At 39.9% G+C, this 24,023-nt stretch overlaps 1 protein-coding gene across 1 annotated transcript in view; it reads right to left on the bottom strand.

The window, feature by feature from the left end:
- cpamd8 (C3 and PZP like alpha-2-macroglobulin domain containing 8) overlaps positions 1 to 24,023 on the bottom strand; it is a 36,252-nt gene that overhangs the window by 9,619 nt on the left and 2,610 nt on the right. Inside the window, exons 2-34 of the mRNA XM_058761300.1 lie at positions 22,731 to 22,882; positions 22,240 to 22,262; positions 21,428 to 21,593; positions 20,810 to 20,862; positions 20,368 to 20,385; positions 19,662 to 19,716; positions 19,388 to 19,501; positions 19,036 to 19,120; positions 18,842 to 18,950; positions 16,964 to 17,191; positions 16,687 to 16,857; positions 15,707 to 15,835; positions 15,430 to 15,625; positions 14,649 to 14,824; positions 14,373 to 14,522; positions 14,139 to 14,297; positions 13,906 to 14,048; positions 13,740 to 13,802; positions 13,106 to 13,334; positions 11,748 to 11,901; positions 10,723 to 10,862; positions 10,032 to 10,083; positions 9,626 to 9,924; positions 7,432 to 7,657; positions 7,144 to 7,320; positions 6,925 to 7,006; positions 4,077 to 4,233; positions 3,645 to 3,719; positions 2,386 to 2,551; positions 2,216 to 2,302; positions 2,010 to 2,146; positions 419 to 574; positions 99 to 161 (exon numbers count right to left, since the gene is read on the bottom strand). Coding sequence (XP_058617283.1) covers positions 99 to 161; positions 419 to 574; positions 2,010 to 2,146; positions 2,216 to 2,302; positions 2,386 to 2,551; positions 3,645 to 3,719; positions 4,077 to 4,233; positions 6,925 to 7,006; positions 7,144 to 7,320; positions 7,432 to 7,657; positions 9,626 to 9,924; positions 10,032 to 10,083; positions 10,723 to 10,862; positions 11,748 to 11,901; positions 13,106 to 13,334; positions 13,740 to 13,802; positions 13,906 to 14,048; positions 14,139 to 14,297; positions 14,373 to 14,522; positions 14,649 to 14,824; positions 15,430 to 15,625; positions 15,707 to 15,835; positions 16,687 to 16,857; positions 16,964 to 17,191; positions 18,842 to 18,950; positions 19,036 to 19,120; positions 19,388 to 19,501; positions 19,662 to 19,716; positions 20,368 to 20,385; positions 20,810 to 20,862; positions 21,428 to 21,593; positions 22,240 to 22,262; positions 22,731 to 22,882 — 4,390 coding nt within the window. The remainder of the gene's footprint in view (positions 1 to 98; positions 162 to 418; positions 575 to 2,009; positions 2,147 to 2,215; positions 2,303 to 2,385; positions 2,552 to 3,644; positions 3,720 to 4,076; positions 4,234 to 6,924; positions 7,007 to 7,143; positions 7,321 to 7,431; positions 7,658 to 9,625; positions 9,925 to 10,031; positions 10,084 to 10,722; positions 10,863 to 11,747; positions 11,902 to 13,105; positions 13,335 to 13,739; positions 13,803 to 13,905; positions 14,049 to 14,138; positions 14,298 to 14,372; positions 14,523 to 14,648; positions 14,825 to 15,429; positions 15,626 to 15,706; positions 15,836 to 16,686; positions 16,858 to 16,963; positions 17,192 to 18,841; positions 18,951 to 19,035; positions 19,121 to 19,387; positions 19,502 to 19,661; positions 19,717 to 20,367; positions 20,386 to 20,809; positions 20,863 to 21,427; positions 21,594 to 22,239; positions 22,263 to 22,730; positions 22,883 to 24,023) is intronic.

The raw sequence follows: 24,023 nt of genomic DNA, 5'->3' as shown, positions 1-24,023 counted from the left end.
GAGGGATTCGCCTCTAGATGAGGAGGAGGACGACGAAGAGTACAATCGTTTATCCGTGGAGAAAATGTGGGATTATGTTTGCCAGAAACCAATCGTACCTGCATTAGACAGCAGCCTTCTCCTTTAGCACTGACAAACAGTCCTGTTGGAATGCTGGGTATCTGAACAAAGAGAGAGAGAATGCAAGACTTATCAATCAGATTAACAGCACAAGTATAAGCAAATACATTAACCGACTGGCCCCTGTCCAACATCCAAATTACACGCATTTAAACTGACACTGCTAATCACAAGATGGAGTGATGTGCCAAGCAGATGCTGAGAGGAGGGGCATATCAAGTTCAGGCCCTCACTGAAAATACCTCTCCGACAGTAGAATGTAAAAATGTCAAATGTTTGTGGATTATTTGTTTTTTACCACAGCTTTTTGCAGAATCTTCTTATTGTCCCATTGGAGCTCAAATGTTTCTTGGAAATCCAGATTAGTGGAAGCCAGAGATATAGTGAGATTGACCCCGCCCACATATGACAGGATGGCATATTCGGACAGGGCTTGCAATGCCACACAAGTATCCTGTTTTTGAAAAAAGAAGAAAATAACTCAATTTTAATAAAGCATATTTAGCCTACACTATATTTGGACACACTAATGTACTCTACTTACTGTATCCACCTTATTTGTAACGAAAGAGCAGGCGCGTGTAACTTGAGTGTGTGAGGTTTTTGGTATAAATCAAAGACTATAGAATACCCAAGACGTGTCACTCGTATAGTTTTGAATGGGGAAAAATACAAAGCTCAATATGGCCGCTCAAACGCAGGAAGCCCCGTCTTCTGAATGAAACAGCCAATCGCTAAAGTCAGCACGTCACTGCAGCTGTCGTTAGAAGTCCCGGTTGCTATAGAAACAGTCAGCGCTATTTCTTTTGATAAAATACATTATGAAATATAATTGTATATGGGTAACAGAGAAATTATAGCTACAATTAGCTTCAAGCTACACATGACAATTAATGAGGTTAATACAACACTTAGAAGTCACTATCAATCACCACTGAGTGTTTGTAATAACTTCTGACTGCAATCTAATGAAGATTTGGGTCAAATGAGACAGAAATATATTGTTTATAACATTTCAGAAGAATTTTTAGGTAAGAAATGCAATTACAACTTCTGTGGGGCATGAAGGAAAAGTAATGTAACCAGTACTGTTGCATGTTGCTGTTTACTGTTGCCAGAAAGTAATATGTAAAGTAATAATATTACTTTTGAAAGGAGTTACTAATGACGAGTAATACATTTAATTTTGAGTAACGAGCCCAACACTGATCATTGTAATTATTAAAAAAAATACTGGTTGTAGCACAAAATTGTTTTAACATTAACTGCATTTAATTATTCTACAAGTTATTTACCTATTGCGGCTAATAAATCAGAAGACTATTTTTTTAACATTGAAGGAAATAGCTTATCTGAGCATAAAAAATAAGGTGGATACTACAAAGTGTACACTTAATATACACTTAATACTTTGTGTTTTGTCGAAGCTTTTAAGCAAGAATACTCTTACTTAAATGTACATGCGTAAGTTGTCCCCAATTATCATCTATGGAACAGAATTGAGCATTTTTAATCCAATCTCTTGCCAATTAGATCAAGTAATGATTGAATAACGAGACTTTAAAATCTGCTGATTTTACTTCCTGCTTATTTGTGAGAATTGTAATTGAAGGGCTGAATTGGGAATAGCATATTACTCTTGCTATTTCTGAGAATATGGGAGAAATAGTAAAAGTAGTATGCTATTACAAGTTCAGCTATTGTCAGGTTGAATCTGGGAAATTGTGGGAAACAGGATTTGAACTTCTTAGCAAATGTAGTAGACTGTTGGGGGGCACAAAGAAAATTTGCATACTATGGACTGCACGTGAAGTAGATCTAGTATACAAACATAACATGAATCTTTTATTCTCAATCAAGGACTAAAGAACGCAACACAGATTTGTTACCTGCGTTGAGGAAAAACCACCGAGGGCATTCCGCTGTTGCGACAACCACTTAACTACAGGTAGGGCCGATGCCACGTCACCCAGAAGTGTGTAGGTGAGTAGACCATAAGCTGTCATCTCAACTTCAGCCGACACAACTAATAAAGCAGAAAAAAGTTTAATATTGAATACTGTTGGCAAGCTGATGATTGATGATTGATGGATACCTGATTGGGAGAGGCCATCGCTGAAGCCCATGAACGTGTCTTCATCAGTTACAGTACTGCCAGTAAGACTCCAATGAGTGAAGCCATCTGCAAATACAGTAGAACATTTGGGATCAAGAACATGCTAAGCTCAACCCACAACTATCTTTTATTACACGTTAATAAAGTACCTTGGGTGATGGCCATGTGGTTAAGTCGCCGCAGAGCCAATGGAGCGTAAGGACTACGGAGTAAAGTGAGTGTATATGCGGACAGAGCAGTAGTATATGGGTCGTCAGCAGAGTATGTGTTGCTCTCCAAAAACGCTTTAGCTTTAGCCACAGCAACCTTTTCCTCCTGAATAAAAAAAACATTCAGAAGAGAATGAGGAGAAAAAAACTATAGTTTAATAAGTGTATTTGAACATACTTCTAGGTGTTGCTAAGGTGTAGTAAAAGATTACCAAATGATGTTAGCTTTTACACAGCTAGCAGGTGTTTCTTGTGCTAAAGTTCAAATGCTTTCAGTACAAATCCATTCCAATCCTTCAGCTTTTCCTTCCTAAGAAACATACAACCTCGCTAATGATCTTTCATCTGTTTAGCATCAACGGACTGACTTTTATCTGTACCATATGTCCTTTTTCTCATGGAACCTGGACGCTAGCCCTGAGCAGCCATGCATGCTAATCTGACCGGTATTCTTTTCATCAAGTCGATTTGAGAGTGAAAGTAGTGAATCTTTGAAGTGATTCATTTTGTCTGCATTTTGAAGCCTGCAATGCTGCACATTACCAAAGCGAAGTATCAGAGAGAAGGTAGGCAAGACTTAACCCAGCTAACTTTAGCGGGAATTAGTGGGTGCTGTTTTGTTAATGAAATCTCAGATTGTACAAATGACTGAACCTATTCATTTTAGGGCTGTCAAACAGTTAAAATATTTAAAATCAAGATCAGCTTCATCATGCAAGTCTAGCTCCAATCAGTTATAATATCAAACCAAACAAATTTAAAAACATGTTAACTTTGACAGCCCTAATTCATATACAATTTTAATCCTTTTTGTTGCATTTTTAATGGCAATGAACATGTACTGCATGCATTAACTGGGCAATGTATAGAATTGTGACTTGGTCTTCATGTGGTTTTAATGGAATTGTCAAATCTCTTAAGTTTGAAGAAAGGAATGTACGCAGGGTGAAAATTTCAAAAGAATTCCATTGTCTCTGCATGTTCTTATCATAAATCTTTAGATTTAGGCAGCAAGCTTCCATATTAGATTACCTATCACAAGGCTGAAAGAAATACTGTTGATTCTTTGCCAGAACATCCATCATCTTACAAACAGGAATGCCCTCTTAACACAGATCCTGGAAATTTGTGCGAAAAGACTTCGCTGTTTAATGAGACACAGGATAAACAAGATGTGGAAGATGTGGTAGATCTCTCACCTCAGTTGTAATTCCAGTTTCCATAAGAGCTGCCACCACATACGCAGTCAAGGAGATCTTTCCATGAATCCCACCCTTAAAAGGAATTGGACAGAGCAACTTTCACCAGGGTGATGACAAATAACACCTCTATCCCAGCTTCCTCAGTTTGATGAGAACTTGTAAACCTAAGGATTGTTGGCATAAATACGCAATGTTCTGACACATCTAAACTGAAACAGTTCTTCTAGGACTTCTAAAAAGGATCAAGTGTAAACGTATCTAGGTCTAAGCTAGCCTTTTCGTAGAAACTTATGTCTAAACCTTCACAAATTAAGTGGGCCAGAGCACAGATTTCCATATGGACCTTTCTCAGTTAACCCATCTCACTCAAATCTCAGAGATGCAACAAACTTCTCAGTATTAAACAAAAGAAGGTCTCCATTTATGTACCTGTAGGTCTTTATTGAGGATCCGGCCCACTGCTGGGAATGATCCTTCCTCTTTTTGATGAGTGATCAGCCAAGATTTGGCAGCACGTAGTTCTTCAGGATCAATGAAGATGAAGCCACGTGACTGAGCAAATGATTTCAGTACGAATGCAGTCAACCTGGAGGACCAAGAGGTAATAGATACCAACACTGATGTCTTATGCTATGAGTTCATTATAGGCAACTTGTAAAGGATTTTAAATCAATCTTGGAAGGTCTGTCAAACATACGCAAACACTTGCCTGGAAGTCAAGCTGCGTAATATAGTGTGGATGCGAACAAAGTAGATTTTCTTGGAGAATGCCAATTCAAGTATGTTTCTGCATTCAAAGTATGGGGTCCCATACATAAACTGTAAGCTATTTGAAACATCACATTGAGGATGAACTTTGACAGATGTAAGAAACAGCTAATGGAAATGCTGATTGACTTTGCCTTGTAAATGCTTTCACCTCTGTGAGTCAACTGAACCAGGCCTCTACAAACATGCAAACCATGTGCTAATTTGTTTTAACTGCAACATGGCATGTCATGACGACATTCCTCAGAGCGGCCAGATGATGATACAAGTGACTTCACTTAAAATAAAGGTCAATAAATAAACAATCAGGGAGTTTTTCTGCAGCATGTGCTTTAGGGATGTCAAAACAAACACCCAAACACTACAGAGTCCTTGCAGGCCTGGCCTTGAACGTTATGTTCCCCAAGAGAAATTGTAAGACTGGAGCATTGAGCCTACAGGAATTTTTATATTGTTAAGTAATATGTGTCAGAGACTTTAACTGCTAGACCTAGGGGAAAGGTTCTAGAAAGTGTTTGGATGATATAAGAGCAGCAAAGTGAAGGGGACACCCCTGACTCTTCTAGGTAGGCTTGTGCAAGACGTTCAGTCAGAGGTTTGCAAGGTGCCTTTCTCACAATATAACCCTTGTAAGAAGTAGCCTTACCTAATGCTTTGGAATGCTTAGAAACCTCTGCCAGGACTCTCAAGGCAAACAGGGCTCTTAAAATGATCCCAAAACATCTGTGGTGAACCACTCCAAGCATGCATAAACTTGAGGTGAAGAGCTACTAACCTTAAGCATATCATTTTTCTATGTGGTTTTAAGGCACCCCAACAACAGAATTTGACCTGCACTGTGTTAATCTGGGTTTCTTCCTCCATGTCTAGAGCATTTGTTGTCGACCTCAGCAGCCGGGATCCCCATTATTTTTAACCCAATATACTTAACATTTCACAATAAGTGGTTCACAGAAGAATGTCAAGCAGGTTTGAAACTACTCTTTTAGTTTAAGGTGAACTAAAGGAAAACAAGTTCTGCAGCAACCTTACAGGAGTTTGTGGGATTGCTGGAGGGTGTAAAGTAGATTACTGCCGCATGTGGCTCACATTGGATCCAGACATGCCAATGCCAGCGAGTGATGCCAGGAGATGGGTTGCCAGATCTGGTCCAAGGTCTAAACATCTTTCCTCCACTTTCAAAGGCATCCTCATACATTATGAAACTCTGCACCAACCTTCCAGGCATTTATAAATAAAAAGTTTCCACTGTGTTCCAGAACATTAGCTGCTCTTTCCACTGAAGAAGATTAGATTTGAAGGTCTTGGCATTACTAGGGCACCAAGGCGCTGATGAGGACATTAAATACTTGCTGCACCATTATGGCCAATCTTTTCATTAGGAACCACAATTTCCTGTCCTATCATTCAGCCCAAGCTGGGACATATTAACCCAGCTCTGGAGCTGCTGTTCACCTGGCAATAAATGATCTGTGCTAATAGGTGAAACTGGACCAGAAACAAAAGCAGGGTTGTTTCGGACTTATATGCATTCTTAGACGAATGAACAATCTGGGAGAGGGTTTGACATACCCACTGGTAAGCTTTAAAATGGAATCCCCCATCACGTACACTACCTAATGCAGCATTCTTAGTGGTGTCAAGGTTTCTCAATTCAATTTTTGTTTCTCACCTGTGCAAACATTTTCTCCACTCACATACTCTCTGCCAATGCAGCATTGTACTTTCCAGCAACAGCAAAAACCAAGGATAAGATTAACATTAGCCTGCTGTCTAGTCAACTACTTTTCGGGATGACTGGTTAACTAGTTAAAATGAGTAGTCATGCAAGTTTATACAGGAATGAGGGGCGACAGGGATCAAGTACGCACCCTACTTTTTGTGACTCCAACAGCCAAGGCTAACTTCATTTTCCTGTAACTCCCGTGTGTCCAGCAGTGGAGCAGGCAATATAGTGGGGGTAGGGGGCTGTTGACCTCACAGAGGGCATAGTTAATGATGGCTGTTCTGAACCACGGGAAGAAATCCCCCAAAACAACCAATAAATCTGTACTCCAGTGACTGGAGTCAGGGAGCTTATTAGTAGATTGTTAATAAGGCTCGAGGGTACAGTCGGTTTGGCATTTTACAATCCATGGCTCTATTAAAAGTCAGACAACCATGCTTAAATAAATGAATCACTTCGATTTTTTGTGCTAAACAAATATATCATCATGAGGACAACATTTTTCTTTGGGTTTTCTTAGGGAACACAAACATCACATGCTTTCAGTCTGAGATTTAGCTTTCTATAATAAATCAAACAGAGTAGCGGGGTGTGTCAATATATGAAGATATTTGTAGAAAAATAATGAAACATGGATGTTTGTGAAGTTCACCTTTCTCTGGCTGGAGATGGGGGGTGAAATAAAGGACATACTAGAAACAAAAATATGGTTTACGCTATTGTAATTAAAGCCAACTTCTTAGCAGACACAGCATGTACAGACTTCCCACAGTAGAAGCTTACCACATGCTTCCGGAGGAATCTCTTTCCCCAAAGGCACTGTAGGAACCATCCTGCCTCTTGTATGTCAGTTGCCTCTGATAACCTGCCAGGTACATTAGAAGACCCAAGGCATTGTTTGCACTGCGTTCATACGGACCTTCAATCACTCTGAAATAATTCTTCAGAAGATTAATAATCAAGACGACACATTTAAGAATGAAAGCATGTTTTGTCTTGTACCTTGCAGTAGGTAGTCAGTGGCCTCTGCCTCCACCTCTGGGCTAAGCTGATGGGTTTTCTGAAGGTACTTGAGCACAAAGACATTGGGAGCGAAGTGGATCATGTTCTGCTCCCCACAACCAAAGGGGAGTCTGAGGAGCTTGTCGAGATTTTTGAGGGTAGGCCCCATAACATCACCTGGGACAAAAAAGACTGTCACAATAGCAACTGCACGTCTAAATTTAACAAACTTTAAGTTGAATTAGCAGCTTGTTCTGTTGGGTGGCAACACTATAAATTCATCCTCACCAATCATGGCAGCAGTGGCTCTCTCTGAGCCCGGCACCACATTGTGGGGGACTCCCAGAGTGAAGGCCTCATTGTGGTTCTCATCTGCATCTTCTTTGCGCCAGATCCTAAACTCACCTACAGAACCCCAGCCAGTGGAGAAACCAATATGCCGCACCTGAGCCGGGAGTGGTCCAGCCCACTGCAGAATCAGGGTCTCACTCGATGGCTCTAGGCCATGCCCCACCTATCACCAGAAAGATTATGTAACATTAAACCAGACTATAGTGATAAGCTGGTATTCAGGCTAGGCCGATATGGTTTGTCTGGTCTTTTTACATTGTTTTAAAATGGTTTTAGGGACTTTTCAAGTGGTCCATCTGGAAGACCAGATAAACACAATGAAGCATCTAAACTGAGAAGCACTGTGCAGGTGTTTTGTATTTGCTTTTAGAGCTTGTGAAAATAGAAGCATCTTTCCCAATTTTAATTTTTCGGTAACACCCTAACAAAATGAAAGAAACTGGTGGAGATATGCATGCGCTCATTCAGAGAAAAACCAAGCAAGTATGACACACTTTAATTCAATAATAACAACAACATGGAAACCAATTAAGTTCTACTCAAAAAGCAGTTTGATGAATACTGCATTTAACAAGCACAGGGGGCTCATAAAAAACATTTGCCAAGTCTTGGCAAAAGCTACCCACATCACCTTAAGCCTACATAGACCCAGTTTGAAATCTCACGTTAATAGACAGACTCCCTGCATTATCAAGATTTGTCATTGTATATTAGACCATGTACAATGGAACATAACTCAACATCCAACAATGACAACAGGTCACTTTCAAAACAAATGTAGCCCCAGCTATATGCAAGTAGGCTATACCAGTGCAAACAGAGTATAAACAGAGTAGAGGTGCTGGATGTGAATATTTCTGTGCCAATGAGAGCTACTCAATGATCATAAATCACTGGGTCTTTGCAGTAGAATATGACCTCATTAGTATGCAGTGTTGGGGAGCAACTAAGTAAACATAGCGACACTACTAACACAACTACATTTTTCGATTGTGTGACAGTAGCTGAGAGGTTTTGAAAATGGTGTAGCCAGTTTTAAAGTAATAAGCTAGAAATGTAGTACAACACAACTCCTCCTACAAGTCGTATTAAATTTTTCACTATCATCCCAGATATTTACCAAATGGACAAGACTCACAAAACGTACCGGATGGATTTTTGATATTCATAAATGTTGCTAAATTGCGCTGTAACTCAGCGAAACTTTTTCCCTACCGAAGCGAAACTTGGTAAGCGCCACTGCCTCCACGGTCTGAACAAACCTGCTGAGTTTGATGACAGCGACCTCTTATGGTAGAGCTGCACGACTCTTTATTTTTATTTTTATTTTTTATTTTTTTCAAACAGAGATCACAGTTCTACCACGATTCGGAACTAAGCAAAATAACATGTAATTTACTAGAGGCTGTGACAAAAAAATTAATTGCCCCATTCTATTCAAAAATGTTTAATTAATTTGAATGAATTATTTTAAAAAATATATGTTTGAGTGAATGATTCAATGACTCACTCATAAATACTTAACTTGTTCCATTGCTGAATGAATCAGCATTTTTTAATAAATCCCTTGAATGAATGATTCAATGACAAATACATTTTTAACAATCATCTGTCGCCACCTAATGGCAAAACAATGTAATAAATATTGTAATCAACAAATGTTATTTGAAGCACCAATTTGAAGTGAAAATTGCTTTCAAAAGATGATATTTTCCATTTTGATCACAACCATAGACGTCGCATGGGTGTTTGAATCGAGATCGCAATCTTTTAATGATTAATTGTGCAGCTGTATCTTGTGGTCTTAAAATCAGATAAATCATATTACATCCTATAGTTTGACCTAAAGACCCATCCTGAAATGCCATCTATATCTTAGGGTGTACTCACACTAGGCACGGTTGTCTTGAACCAAGTTGACCAACTGAACTGTGCTCTGGCTGGCCCACCTCTTCCAACCTAGCCAGGGATGGCTAAACGATCCACACGGTACAGAGTGATCACACTAGTCAAACAAACCGGGCTTTGGGGGTCAAACGCACTTGGGCATGGTTCAGATCACCTAGTGCGAGTACACTCTTAGCTATCAAATCAAAAACTGCATCTCCTAATGTTTTCAAGTCTAACTTACCTGCACTCCCCCTCCTCTCCAGCTGATCCAAAAGCTTCGGAACTCATCCCAGGATAGGATTCCTGGCGTTGGGGCGCTGGCTACAGGCTCTCCCATCTTACCCCGTGAGATCCAAGAGCGTGAGTTTTGCCGCCCACCCAAGACAATTTCCACCATTTCGGTGCTGTCATGTGCATTGGGCGAGAGGGCAATGTGGGCATCGTTATGGCTTTTGATGGCCACTTGTACGTGCGTGACTTTTGCTGGCTTCTTGACGTATTGATACTCATATTTGTTGGGTGTGGAGATATGGATTCGTTCTGCGAAATGTCAGTCAAGAAATATTGGAGAATAAACATGAAACTAGCAATTATTACTATCAGTTTGAACATATTAGAGAATTAATGAACAACAGGGAAGACCTTACCATTTGGACAGAAAAAGACGCTGTATGTGTACTCTCTAGGTAAACCTTCAGGCTATGGAAAAGCAAGAAGAATGAATGTTTAAGCAACTGAACTACTAAAAAACACACACCTTGCTCCAGGCAAAATCACATAACTCCTCTGCACGATCTTTAAAGGATCAGTTCACTTCCAGAATAAAAAAAAAATCCTGATAATTTACTAACTCCCATGTCATCCGAGATGTTCATGCCTTTTTGAGATTTTTGAGGAAAACATTACAGGATTTTTCTCCATATACTAGACGTCAATGGTGGCCAACGGGTTGAAGGTCCAAATTGCAGTTTCAATGCAGCTTCAAAGGGCTCTACATGATACCAGTCAATTAATAAGGGTCTTATCTAGTGAAACAATCAGTCATTTTCTAAAGAAAATAAAAATGTATTTACTTTTCAACCACAAATGCTTGAATTTTCATTCTGGAAGTGAACTAATCCTTTAACTTTGTAGCACTCACATACTCTGGTCTGGAACACAGCAACAACAGATTCTCAGTGCTAACTATACAGTGCTCAGCCAATAAACTGGTACATTAAAAAAAAAAAAAAAAATATATATATATATATATATATATATATATATATATCTGAACAGTTACATAATACACCGGTTTGGAGCACAACATATAGCGACAATAAGATCCAGGGTTCCCACCTCTACCAGCACACTCCTCCGCACATAGTCCATTCCCGCAGGGCTTCTCCTGTCCTCCTGTTCCTCACCCACTTTGCCTGCTTTGTTGGACTGGAGCCCATCGGAACAGCAACTTGGCTCACTGTAGGCCACGGCGCGAGCTGCCATGGAAACAAATATGAGAAATGACAGATCACAACTCAGTGACACTGAAAATGATTTATTTGCATTGTGGGTGCATACGAGGGGAAGAGTTGGTGTTTGGAAAAGTATACATGTACAAGTGCACATATGGGAGACTTCTGGCAGCCTTTTTTTTTAACAAACCCCATAATGTCTTCCGAGACCCTGATGGCCTGGGGATAATAGGATACGCACATGGCTTCGCAGCAGAATGGCTGCTTGCCAGCAAAGCCCCTTTGTATGTGTGTAGTGAGAAGGAAGGACTTGGAGCCAGGGGGACTAGGACAGAGCCATGGGGGGCCCATTGGCCAGCACTGACCTGCAAATTCATTGACATGCCACAGAGATGCATAGAAAAGACCCCCACCTCTATGGCCTTATGTACTTTTCCTTGTTTGATAGCTTAAAAAGAACATTGTTGTTGTCCAGCATGGGCCATTACATAAGTCAATGACATGGGTTTCATTTGGCAGCTGTGCTTTGCTAAGGCCAAAATGGCAGTACATTTAAGAAACTTCAGGCTGAAACAAGTCAAAGAGTCAAAATATGTGACAGTGATTGATTAATATTGCCAAGAATGTTTGCAATGTCTTGTAATAATAAACCTTCTGTAAACAACATTGAGAACAAATAGACAACTCTTGTCAAACATGAAGTAAGCAGATTTATAAACTACCAGGCAACTGAAAGTGTTTCTCATGATCCTAAAAACCTTTTGATCTAAGTGTCCAGCATACAGGTTAACTCCTTCAATACTGTTTAAAAAGTATCCCAAGATGCACCTCCTGAAGTTTTTCTGATTTATTATACTGTTTCTGTGAAAGACTTGGTTTAGCCATTGATTAAGTATTCAACGGACTAACCTGTGATGTTGGCAGATACCAGCTCAGAAAAGAGCAGTACTATAAAAGTGGGCGTGGCCTCCCCTGGCGCCACACACTTTTTCCGGGTAAGATGGTGTTTTCCTGGGTGACCCACAAACTTGATCCCTTTGGGCACTGACACTTTCACATGGACCTATGGAGAATGAGTGTAAAAATAAGTCATGGAGTCTCCGTATCACACAAACACATGCGCTCCGCATTTTCAAACTTATAAGGCATGAACTCCCAAGGGCTCCTAAAGGATTCTGGGGAATTTTTGAGGTGCATTGCACATTTTCCATGCTGCCTAACTTATTGCCTCCCATCGTTCCTCGAGGATTCAACTCTAAACCCCTTAGCGCCAACACTGCTGCAAATCTTTTCTCTGCACATACCTCAAGTCAAAAATAAGATGATACTAAATAACATTTGAGTCCACACGATATGGTGGCAGAAACTGGTTTACATAGCATCTATAGCCAAAGACATGCAAGTGTCTTGTAAATGGTGCTTGTCCGTGCAAAATTCATACCCATGGTGCCAAAGTGTTGCTATTTAGCTATTAAGGTGTTCCGGTTGTTATGGTGTCTTGGGTGGTTGCTTATTGGCCCCAATTCTCTATGATAACACTGTGATATATAAGAGGTCATTGTGCTATAAAAACATCCTGTTTCAGAATTCAAACCTATCTTGTTAGTCCAAAAACAGCTTATATTGAAGCCAATCTATTAAAATGACCAGTTGTGAAATGTGCCACTCGATGTAAGTGTGGCTAAACACCACCTCCGCAGAAGATCAACGCCTGCTTCTACATCACTGCTTGTTTAAGCCCACCCACCGATTCATGCATGTAGTGTAAATATCGAGAGAGGCAAACGCAGTTCTACGCATAAACCAAACGATAGACTTTATTTGATGACCTTTATTTTTAATTAAATGTCAGATCACATCAGTAAGAACTTGCTCTTTTGTTCTATATATAGAACAAATACTCTATATATACAGAGTATTTATGCATTTTAAACCTAAATCACTGCAGCTTCTATCTGTGATGGATGTAGACTGTCAAACATGCACAACTGTTAGCCAATCATAGCAGTGGGTGTTTACTACGAGTCTACAATCCGCCATGTCTATTCAAACAGAGCATTCTGATGAGGAGGTAAAAACAGGACAGAAAGTAGCCTATTGCTTCTAAATTCTGATGCTTTTTGATGTAAAAATCCTGATAACATTATAAGTGGACCTCACAAAACAGTATAAAATTAAAAAAAAAAGAAAAAAAAAAAAGTTCATGACCATTTTAAGATTGTGGCAAATGTTGATTCATTTTTCTGTGTAAAAGCAAATGCACACACCTCTGCACATGTAGGAAGGTAGTTATACACTGTCAACGGGACTTTGGTTTGTTCACCACGGACAACGCTGTATGGCAGGGTGAAGTCGATGAAGAAGGGCTTGAATGTGCGCAGCTCTGTGATCTGAGCCAGGCCCAGACCCTTTTCAGCAGACAGACCAATAGCCTCCGTCACCCATGTGGTGATGGAATCAGGGACGTCCAAGCGTAACTCAGTCTCTCCTGTAACACTGATGTCAATCAAAGTTACAACATACATATACATATATATACACATACAAACATTTAGAAGTATAATTTATTCCTATGATGGCAAAGCTGTATTTTCATTTTTACTCCAGTCTTCGGTGTCACATGATCCTTCAGAAATTATTCTAATATGCAGATTTGCTGCTCAAGAAAAATTTCTTATCATCAGTGTTGAAACAATTGGGGTGCAAATGGGAATAATATTTTTTCATGATCCTTTGAAAATAAAGTTCAAACAAACAGCATTTCTTTGAAATACAAATCTTTTAGTCTTTTCTGTCACTTTTGATATTAATGAATTTAATGCTTCATAAAAGTAATAATTTCTTTAAAAAAAAAATCTTAAATTCAAATAATTTTTGTTAACCAAAGTAATATTTTACTACCTGACGTTAAAGCAATGCCATATCCATGTTTCTGGGAAGAATGTACGCCTGCGGTTCTCTGCCCTGAAAAACACACACTGACATAAGAAACAACTCTCTTACTGACCTTAGAGACAACCACCTGTGAGATTAACCTTATAATTTCAGACACTGCGAGCATGTGTACCTTGTCCCAGATCGGGAGTGCATAGCTGCCACTAAGGTGGAGGTGTGCGGTTGAAAAGCGGGCACGGCCTCATCTGTGTACATCCCTCCACTCTGCCTGTGATTCAGACTCACCATATCGGTCATCACCACCAGCCCTGTCTCCTACAACAGTGTTACATAAACATATTAGCCTTTAATATCTAAACTAGAGGTTTATGTTTTTTGAATAATGGGAGACGATGTTGTGCTCACCGTAAAAGCAAAACGGGCATCTTTAGTGATGTCCCAGTGCCATGGAAACACAGAGGAACGTCGTCTTCGAGATGACAAGCCGGGCCACCAAAAATGTCCCTCATCTTTGGGTACCCCAAAGGCATCAGACACATCAAATTCAGCCAGTTCCTTGAACACCTGCAAACCCAAGAAACTGCTAAGACAATTTCTGAGCTATTGGTGACATGTTTGAAGGTTCATATGGGAACCAACCTTATCAGGAGTGAGCTGGAAGCCTGGTTTGAGAAGGTACATGCTTTTGTCCACAGAAGCTACACATACACATGAGCCACTCTCTGCTCGGACCTTCATGCTGACTGGACTGCCCGGCATCGACTCGTTTGAGGACAAAGACACAGCGACCTAAGGATAAGAAAGTCATGAGTTTGGAACAAGAAGAAGGTGTGAACAATGAAAGAACTGTTGGTGAACTGTGCCTTTAATAAATTTTAACCAGATTATTAAGTAGTGAGCTTCAACCTAACCCACCTCATTTTCGAAACGGGGCTGCACAGGAAGCTGCAGACTGTCAGTCACCCCCTCGCCATTTTCCCGAACATAGTAGACCAGTAGGCGACTGAGGGGGACCATGGCAGAAGTCACGTTGAAATGGAGAACCGATATGCAGCTGTCTGTTTCAGCCTGAGAAGAGGACACACCAGAGTCTGGGCAGACAGAGGACATAAAGATGGACAGACAAAAAAAACGGGAAAAAAAAAAAAAAAAAAAAGGAGGAAGAATAGTGCCTTTATGAGCTAAAGGTAAGCTTCATTATTTAATTACCGTTCCAAAACATTGTGTCATGAAATAAGCAATATTATTCTTAGAACAATGCACAGTACACAAAACTGAAGAATTAGAAATAAGGAAAAATTTAAGTATTTAAATTAAAAGTAACAAAATCCACTACAATTTTATGAATTACCAAGTAGACAACAGTGCAAGTAAGGACCATTAGATTAAAGACAAAAACAAAGAAAATCAAGGTAAATATTTGTTATTGTTTGTCATTTTGTCACAGTATGCCAAAAGCAAAGTGGAAATATTATTTAATTGTGTTTAGGATATATACATTTTTATCTGTAAAATCAGCATTAGCAAGACAAAAGAGTCAGGGATTAAAAAAAAAAATACAATTAAAATGTCATTTAAATCATGGAAAGTTATCAAAAACAGTATTTTAAAAACAACGTATTTTATGACCAAAAGTGCCCATAAATTAGTTACTAAATTGAAAAAGGCATATTGCTGTTATTGCAATAAAACTGACCTGAGTCTCGTGGCGGTTTGGCGGTGGTGTGAATGTTCGTGTCAAAGGTGACTGTAGCTCTCTTTTCACGGTGGGCCATGCTCTTGGCATGTCTCTGACCCGACTGCACGATATTCCCACGAGAGGCGATCTCATAGTGCAAAGTGAAGTTACAGGGACAGGTGGACTTCAAGGAGATCTCTGCTTCTTGTCCAATCTAGGCACAAACAGGTGCTTCCATGATTAAAGGTTGTTTGTCTTATCAAGTATTGCTAATTATATTGGCAGTGTCTCTTACCACAAGAGGAGCACTGGGACTTAGGAGCTGGATGTGGCACTTGCTAGGAGAATACCAGCTACTGATGGACAGATAGTTGGGAAGGTACTGGTCTCCTGCAGGCCTGCCATCAATGGCAGTCACTTTTGACTGCAAGCAAAAAGAAAAGAAATGAACTGAATCTGAAAGTTAGAAATAGAAGGTACTGTGACTTGGACTGTATTTGGTGCTACTACTACCAAAATATTGGTGAAAAGCTATACAAAAACAATTAATAGTAGTTCTCTTTCAGACTATATTCCTATCTTTCAAAAAGCATTTTGAACCATACTCCAGATTTACAAAGATGCAAATATGGATCCTTAGTGTTTACCTGAAAGAAGTCCTTCTCAATGATCAAACAAACCAAACTTCATGGTCAATAAAATCCAGGTTTAGATCAAAACTTACAGTGTGAAAGTGACATTAGAGCAAAGGTAAACAATCCTGTTCCTGGAAGGCTAGTGTCCTGCAGATCCAACCAGATCCAACACATTTGCGTGGAGGTTTCTAGTGAGTCTTACGACCTTGATTAGCTGGTTCAGATGTGTTGGGGTTGGAGCTAAACTCTGCAGGATAGTGACCCTCCAGGAACAGGTTTAGACACCCCTACATTAGAGGAACTGTCCCAATGGCACTTGAGCAAATTGGGAGTCATTATCCCTACTACTTCATGCAACACCAGTGTTTGAAACTACAACTTTTCAGGATTTGAACCTACTAACCTAGCACTAAGCACTAGGTCGGGGTAACTAATCCTGCTGCTGGAGGTTTGCAAGTTTGGCTCCAACCCTGAACGAGCATACCTTCCTAATACCCTTACCAGGTAATAAAGGTGTAAAGATTACTTGTAAATTACAGGCAAGTGTGTTGGAGCAGAACACAAATCTGCAGAAAGGTTGGCTACCCTGCACCACCCCTACAAAAAGCGTCCACCAAATCTCCAAATCCCTCCCACTGACCTCCAGCCAGACGTACTGGGCAGCTGTGGGGATGGAGGGAATCTCAAAAGTGGCCTTGCCATTGCGTGAGACCAGCTCACTAGTGTAGATGTTGTCCTTTGGGGTAAGTTCGGCCTTAACCCTCACTTGTACTCCTTCCGCTGGGCTCCCGTCCGGATAGGTCACCTCAATCTGGGGTCAGTGGTGAAAAACGATCATTCCAAATTAGCATTGATTAGTAGAAAGGATAAAAGGAAACATCATCTGCTTTCTACCAGAAGACTGATCCTCCTCTCACCATCCCTTTGTAGGGCAGACCAGGTTTGAACTGCTTGCGAGTATCTTTGGAATACTTGATGTCAATGAGCTGCTTGTGGACGGGCGTTGAATCATCAAACATGGTCTGCTGTCCACCATCCACGCTGCTCACTGTCACCCACATGTTCACTGAACCTCGGAAATGGTCTGTAACCTCTAAGGGCATCATGTCCTTCACGCAGAGGCTGAAAGTGGCTGAGCCTTTAATCTATGTAGAAGAAAAGAAACTTGTTGCAGAGAATTGCTACTTACTTTTGATGTTACAAGGGCATAGAGTGCTAAAAAGACTAGCTTGGACTAGTTGGTTAACACTGGTTAGTTATTGATCAATCTTTCCCCCTGTCCAAACTGGCAATTTTTAATGTGGACTTGCAGTTTTGTCCATGCAGACCACAAGGAGTGGCTATGGACTACACCTTTGTGGAAACCACATGCCAGCAATGTCTCCTTTGGCTGAGCTTGCACTGGTCTAGACATTACAGTGGACTACTACTCAACAGTCTACATGTTGTTACAAGTATGAAATTAGAGGTGGACCGCAAAGGGTGAGGCTGGCATTTGGGATAGAGCCCTAGCAGACCAGTGCAGTCATGCTTGCAAATCTTTGCTGGTGAAGATGGTCAACTAAAGAAGTTTCATTGGTTGAGCAAGCTAAAGGCGCCATAGAATGGAAAACTGTATTTACCTTGGCATAGTTGAATAATAACAGTTCTGTACATGAAAATGACATACCATGAGCCTCAAACACTATTGTTTCCTCCTCCTTATGTAAATCTTGTGAATGCAAAAGACCACTGAAAAATAGGTGAATCAGAACATAACACCGACTGTGACGTTACAGTCGGGATCACTAATAGTTACGCCCCCAACATTTACATATACCCACCCATGTTCTAGGCCAGCCGAACCATCAGAAGTTCTGCAGGTATTGTGAAGAAACAAGCAAGGACAACAGCGAAAATGACAGATCATGGAGATAAATGTTATGTTCCAGGCTGTGCAGGGGATGGGTTGGTGTCTGTATTCAGAAAGGCACTGAAAGCAAATAACTCTTTCTAATAAAATAACGCGAGCCACTAAAGGGACATGGTTAGCTTCTTGCTAGCGGTAGCCTGTTACATTCCAGAACATAAGATTTCACTTACAGTGAAATATATACAGTATATATACTATATATATACTGTATATATACAATATATACAGAGGTTTATACAGTATAAACAGAGTAAGGAGAGATGACCGAGGATGATGGCGAATGATTTACAGATCCTGAGCACCACTGACAAGCATCTGATCTTGTAAAATGTGTGGTAAGTACTGCCGCTCCATAGTATAAACAGAGTACGTGCGATCGCGAATCTCTAAAGTGAAACTAAAAAGCGATCGTGCATTCGAAAGCAGTTTCAATGCCCCGCATATTAATAGCGGCTCCCTGATGCCCGCATTTTATTTACAGTATAATTACCCAACGATATAACTGTGCGAGAAAGTATTTAAATATATATTTTCCCTGTGTTTCCTTCCTGCTGTGTGAGCTACTGAAATGAGCCACACTGTGAAACAGCCAATCAGAGCAGAGCTCAACATTATTATTCATGACCTTTCCAAATAAGGTAATAACAGACCATTTCATTCTAGGGAGAAACCCTAGGGTTGTAAATGGACATGTAAAACCGTTTCTGGAGATTTTTTGCCCTTACCTAAGCCACATACCTTACATGTAGATATCAGAGAACAATTTAAAATATTGCATCAATGCATTCTATGACACCTTTAAGGAACCTCATGGAGAAGACAGCATGCAAAGCAGAACATATGCAAGACTTTTCAGCAGAGAAATACTTTATCATGCACTCACTTCCATTGATTTCACCACCGAGTGGCCAACTTCATGTCTGTAGTAGCCTACGCCATTGACTGTCATATTAACTGTTAATTTGCCCGACACTGGCTTTCCAAAGGTATACCTGGAATAAGGCAGGGTGAGTAAGAAATTGAAGGCCATTGTAAAATGACTAGCTTAAGGTGTCAGGCTGGTTTTTGTCCCATTACCTTGCCTTGACTGTGACCTGTTCACATGAATTGAGGTCTCGAATGTAGGGAGGGGGCTCAATGATGAGCTCAAACCTGGGCATGACTGTTCAAGAAAAAAACAGACCAAAATCAATCATATTTTCACTCTTACTGAAATGGAAGTTTTAGTCAACAATATGCAAAAAACAAAATGTCCTTTGTTTTGAAACTGTCCTTGTTGTGAAAACCTGAGTTCCTAAAATGATAGCATATTATGGATTCATGCTTTAGAGAGTGTTATTAATTTTCCATCTTTTAGGAGACGATTTACTGTATTGTGTGGTTACATTTATTTGAATCATTTCTTTAAAAAAGGATAAACACTCCTTACCATACTTCTGCACTTCAAATGACTTGTTGTACGTGTGGCCTTGCATCTCCACGAAGACTAACCATTCGCCGAAGACTGGTTGGTCTGATAGCGGAAAGCTCATATTGACAATTCCTAACAGAGAAAATATTATGGTGATCAAAGCTTATTACATATCATGGTGACTGTCACATAAACTAAAGTTGCACAGAGTGATTATGCAATGATTGCAACATTATTAAAGTATACAAAAGCCTGATTACAGTCGAAGGAACACAATAGTAACAATTCTTACCACAGCATACAGACTTCAGATCTTTCCAATGGACTATGCGGGATCCTCTGGGGTCCTAGGTAAACAAAGTGGTAATCTTAAACAGTATGTGGTAAAAAATAGTCACATTCTTGCTTATTTGCTTGCCTTAAATCCAGAGACCACTTTACACTCATAAAAAGGCGGCAAAGAATCAAGCTTAAGCAAACATGTCTCAAATCCAATGATGCTTTCAAACAAACTGACCTTGCCCTGACTCAAAGGGCCAACTCTCCAGGAGCCCGTCAATCAGGGCAAAACTACACACACCCCAACTGACACTTCCTCCGGTGAGAGCCAGAGGCCGACAGTGCCAAACTAACATAAACATGAAACATCGCATACATAGCAAACATTTTTTCTGGTCCCCCTTTGGCCATTTGCACAGCTTTCAGAAGAATTTTCTGGAACTGAGCAACAGTGTTTGCCCCAGAGACGCTTCAAAGACCAAGCAGCATGTGGGAAAGAGATGGAAGCTGAGCACAGAGCAGTGGGGGGGCAACGCCCCAGGAAGACTTGCTCCCTTTTATCTCCCTAGTCGCCCGCTAGCGTCTGCTCTAGGGTCGAACCCAACACCGGCGACCAGTTGTCAAGCTCTATAGCTGTACAACATGGACCCTACTAGGATAGAAACACTCCAACCATGCTTCCCAACCAGAGCAGTGTCCACCCCACGGCCTCCACTCACCACTATGTAAGCTTCAATCTGTAAAACAAAACAAAGAAATTATTAGAGGGGTAAGGACGACAAACTGTATAACTACAGCTACTTTAGCCTTCTCAGGATTTAAATCAATCCTGCTTCTGAGAGACGTTTTGCAGAATTTTGCCAGCGTGCAATCTTTAGCAGCCCAGTTTTCAAAAAGGATGTTGTCCACACACTATAGCTGGAGCCACTTTTGGAAAAAACGCTCGTCTCTAAGTGTCTCTTGTGAAGGTGTTTCTGTAATTTGTGTTTTTGTTTGTGCATGAGGGTAATAGAGCTAAGCTACTTATTGCGCCTTTCTAAAAATGTTTGCAAGATAAGATTTTAGACACTAAAACACTGCTAATGCTAAATAGGACAATGCTTCTCTAATACAAAGTATAATTTATATTTAATATTTTAGCTTGTAATTTCAGGTCTTCACCTTTTCACTGGTTGGCCTTAGGTCTGGTGTGACAGCATATACATTTATAAGAACTAGAAGGGAGAGAAAAAAACAGTAATTAATTACATTTCAACTTCTTTCGCAAAGCTATTCATGACATGTTTGGAATAGCATGCAGGAGGTACAGTGCGCAAAATAAGCACATTTTCTGTATGCACAGAATACTCAGATGACATCTGCCAAATTCTGCAATATGTAACAGACCATGCGACATAAAATATTGTGTCCCACAGTGCAATGCACTTAACACAGCCTTTCATTTATAGTGAGAGGAATGAATTAGAAGTGATATCGGCCAGAATGGTAAGAATTTTGGCATAAGATTAAAAAAAAAAGGCGAATAACTGTATTTAATTTAAAAGATAATAACTGGAATTGTATGGAGGTCATGTGACAGCAATGTAACAATCTACTGTTTTGGAATGTTTAGTATTGCATTATTTTTGGCATTTTTTAAAACATTAGGAAGTATACAGTGTGAATGTAGTATGCTAGTAATCTAAACATAGCCAACATCAACAGCATTGAGACATTTAGCAATACAAACACAGTTAGCATCATCAGCAACCCATTCCCGTTTGGTAAAAGGAGAGAGACCTTTCTGTCGGGGCTTATAGACTGGCTTGTCGGTCTGGATGAAAACAGTTGTGCCTTTGCTGTCCACCGTCACAGTGGTGTGGTTGTGGAAGATGTAGCCACCCTCATTGAGCTGGCGGTTCCCCCAAACCTTCAGATGTGCCTGGCCTCTGAGATCTGACGGCACCTGGGAACATTGTGGTTATTAGGCATAAAGGTCTCATTGAGCTCAGTACAGATGCTACTTTAAAGGGTTAGTTCAACCAAAAATGAAAATTCTGTCATTAATTACTCACCCTCATGTCGTTCCAAACCCGTAAGACCTTCGTTCATCTTTGGAACACAAATGAAGATATTTTTGATGAAATCCGATAGCTCTCTGACCCTCCCATAGACAGCAACGTAACTAACACGTTCAAGGCCCAGAAAGTTAGTAAGGACATTATTAAAATAGCCCAAGGAGAATACTTTTTGTGCGTGCAAATGTCAGACTTCGACACACGTTCATGACACATTTGCATTTTCTTTGCGCATAAAAAGTATTCTCGTAGCTTCATAAAATTGAGGTTGAACCACTGATATCACATGGACTGTTTTATCGATGTCCTTACTACCTTTCTGGGCCTTGAACGTGTCAGTTGTGTTTCAGTCCATGCAGGGTCAGAAAGCTCCCGGATTTCATCAAAAATATCTTAATTTGTGTTCTGAAGATGAACAAAGGTCTTACAGGTTTGGAACAACATGAGGGTCAGTAATTAATGATATAATCCTCATTTTTGGGTGAACTATCTCTTTAAGGACTATGGGCTAAAACTGGCTTATGATTGGCTCACCTTTATTTTGATGGTGCCTTTATCTGAAATGAAAAAGATGACAGGTTAAGCACCAAGATTTCTGCATCAAAGCGTGAATTTATAGGGCTTTATTGAACAAACCAGAAATTATGATCATTTATGATTGGTGCCATATTTAATTCGGCAATTTATGGAAAAGAAGCTTAAATATTAGTACTGATGTTTAACTTGTAAACCATGGACAGTGATCTTTGGTGGGTCAAGGTATTGCAAAAGGAGCTCTTGGTTGGTTTGTTTTTAATGCCATGCCAGTTTCTATAGCTATTAACATGGCAAAAACTATAGTTATTAAAATTTAAAATAGAAACTAAATAAGATAAAGACACAATTACAGATGTCAAAATTAACTTGATTAAAAACATTTTCAAGGGTAAGAGGAACTCTTGGCACCACAGCTGTTGTTGGACGTTACTTTTAGATGCTGAATTGAGCAATTTTTAATTTATGTGAATACCCAACATAATTCTCACCTCGTACAGTGCCATGGCTATGAGCCACAATCTCGCCCTTGACGCTGAGCTGCAGTTGTACTCGTGTGTCCTCTACCGCATTGAAGATGGTCACACTCACGGCCTCTTCCACACCGGCACGGAACACAGATGGTGCAGCAATCAGGTAACCTCTGTGAATCAAAGGACGGAGAGCAACAGCTGTGTGTGTTTACATCACAAGACTCCAGGTACCAATTACGCTAACACTTTGCTTTGTCTAGGGCATACATCTGAATCTCACATCATAGGACACACAAACCAAACAAACAAGGGTGCCCAACCTTACCACTTGGAAAAACATAAAACAAATATCAGAAGTTCAAACACAAACTGGCAAGTGTTTTTTGTGATTCTTTGTTGCCCATGTTGGGTGTTGAGAGAAAGGTGGAACCTTATGATTGATCTCGAAACAACAAATTTCAGACCAATAGTCAGTTTGTAAATTAGAGAGCAAGGTGAATATTCAGTGCCAAGGCTGTCACCACGGCCCCGACTCCTCAATTTAGCCTACCAAAACATCTTCTAATTTAACAAATTGCTCTTGTTGCTTAATTTACGATGAGGGGTTTACCACTATGAAAAGGGGATCCAAAGGCACTTTGCAGGATCATGACTAGGGCTGTGTCAGAAACCGCCCCCGTACCCTTATATAGTGCACTATTTGAGGAAACAGCCATTTGTAGTGGACATTATCAAGTGCACTCATGCACTCCCATAATGCACTGCAATAATAAATGTACAATCAATGCTAGAGAATGGTCTCTATGCAGAGAGAGAGTCACTTCAGCATTTTTTAGGGTGTGCATTGGATTCCAAATTTTCATACTTTAATTTTTTTGTATTTTTCTGTATTCCAAAGCCCCCCCATGCTTTGGAATACAGAAAAATACAAAAAAATTAAAGTATGAAAATTTTATAGAAGTTTAAATTTACTGTAAAGAAAATGTACTATTACTATATTTTATAGAAAATAAAAATTTTACATCATAGGTTTTACTCTAAAATTGCTATAAAATGAATGCAATAAGTCTAAATAAGCAATGTTCCAAATTTGAAGTGGATAAAAAAAAAAAAAAAAATGTTTTTAGGCGTTATATCAAAAACAGCCACCGGTCTTATCTTGCAAACAAAAACAGCCACCCAAACACCATTGAATTTTTTTTTTATGCACTTTCCTTTCAGAAATGTATAAGTTGCTTTTGCAACATTACTTCTATCACAAAATACCAAATATGGAATCCTGAGACTCAGACTTTTCCGACTATATGTATT

Source organism: Onychostoma macrolepis, chromosome 22 (genome assembly GCF_012432095.1).
Source record: "Onychostoma macrolepis isolate SWU-2019 chromosome 22, ASM1243209v1, whole genome shotgun sequence".
Lineage (NCBI taxonomy): Eukaryota > Metazoa > Chordata > Actinopteri > Cypriniformes > Cyprinidae > Onychostoma > Onychostoma macrolepis.
The sequence above is the reverse complement of the archived record's forward strand: the minus strand, read 5'-3'. Positions and strand labels throughout refer to the sequence as shown.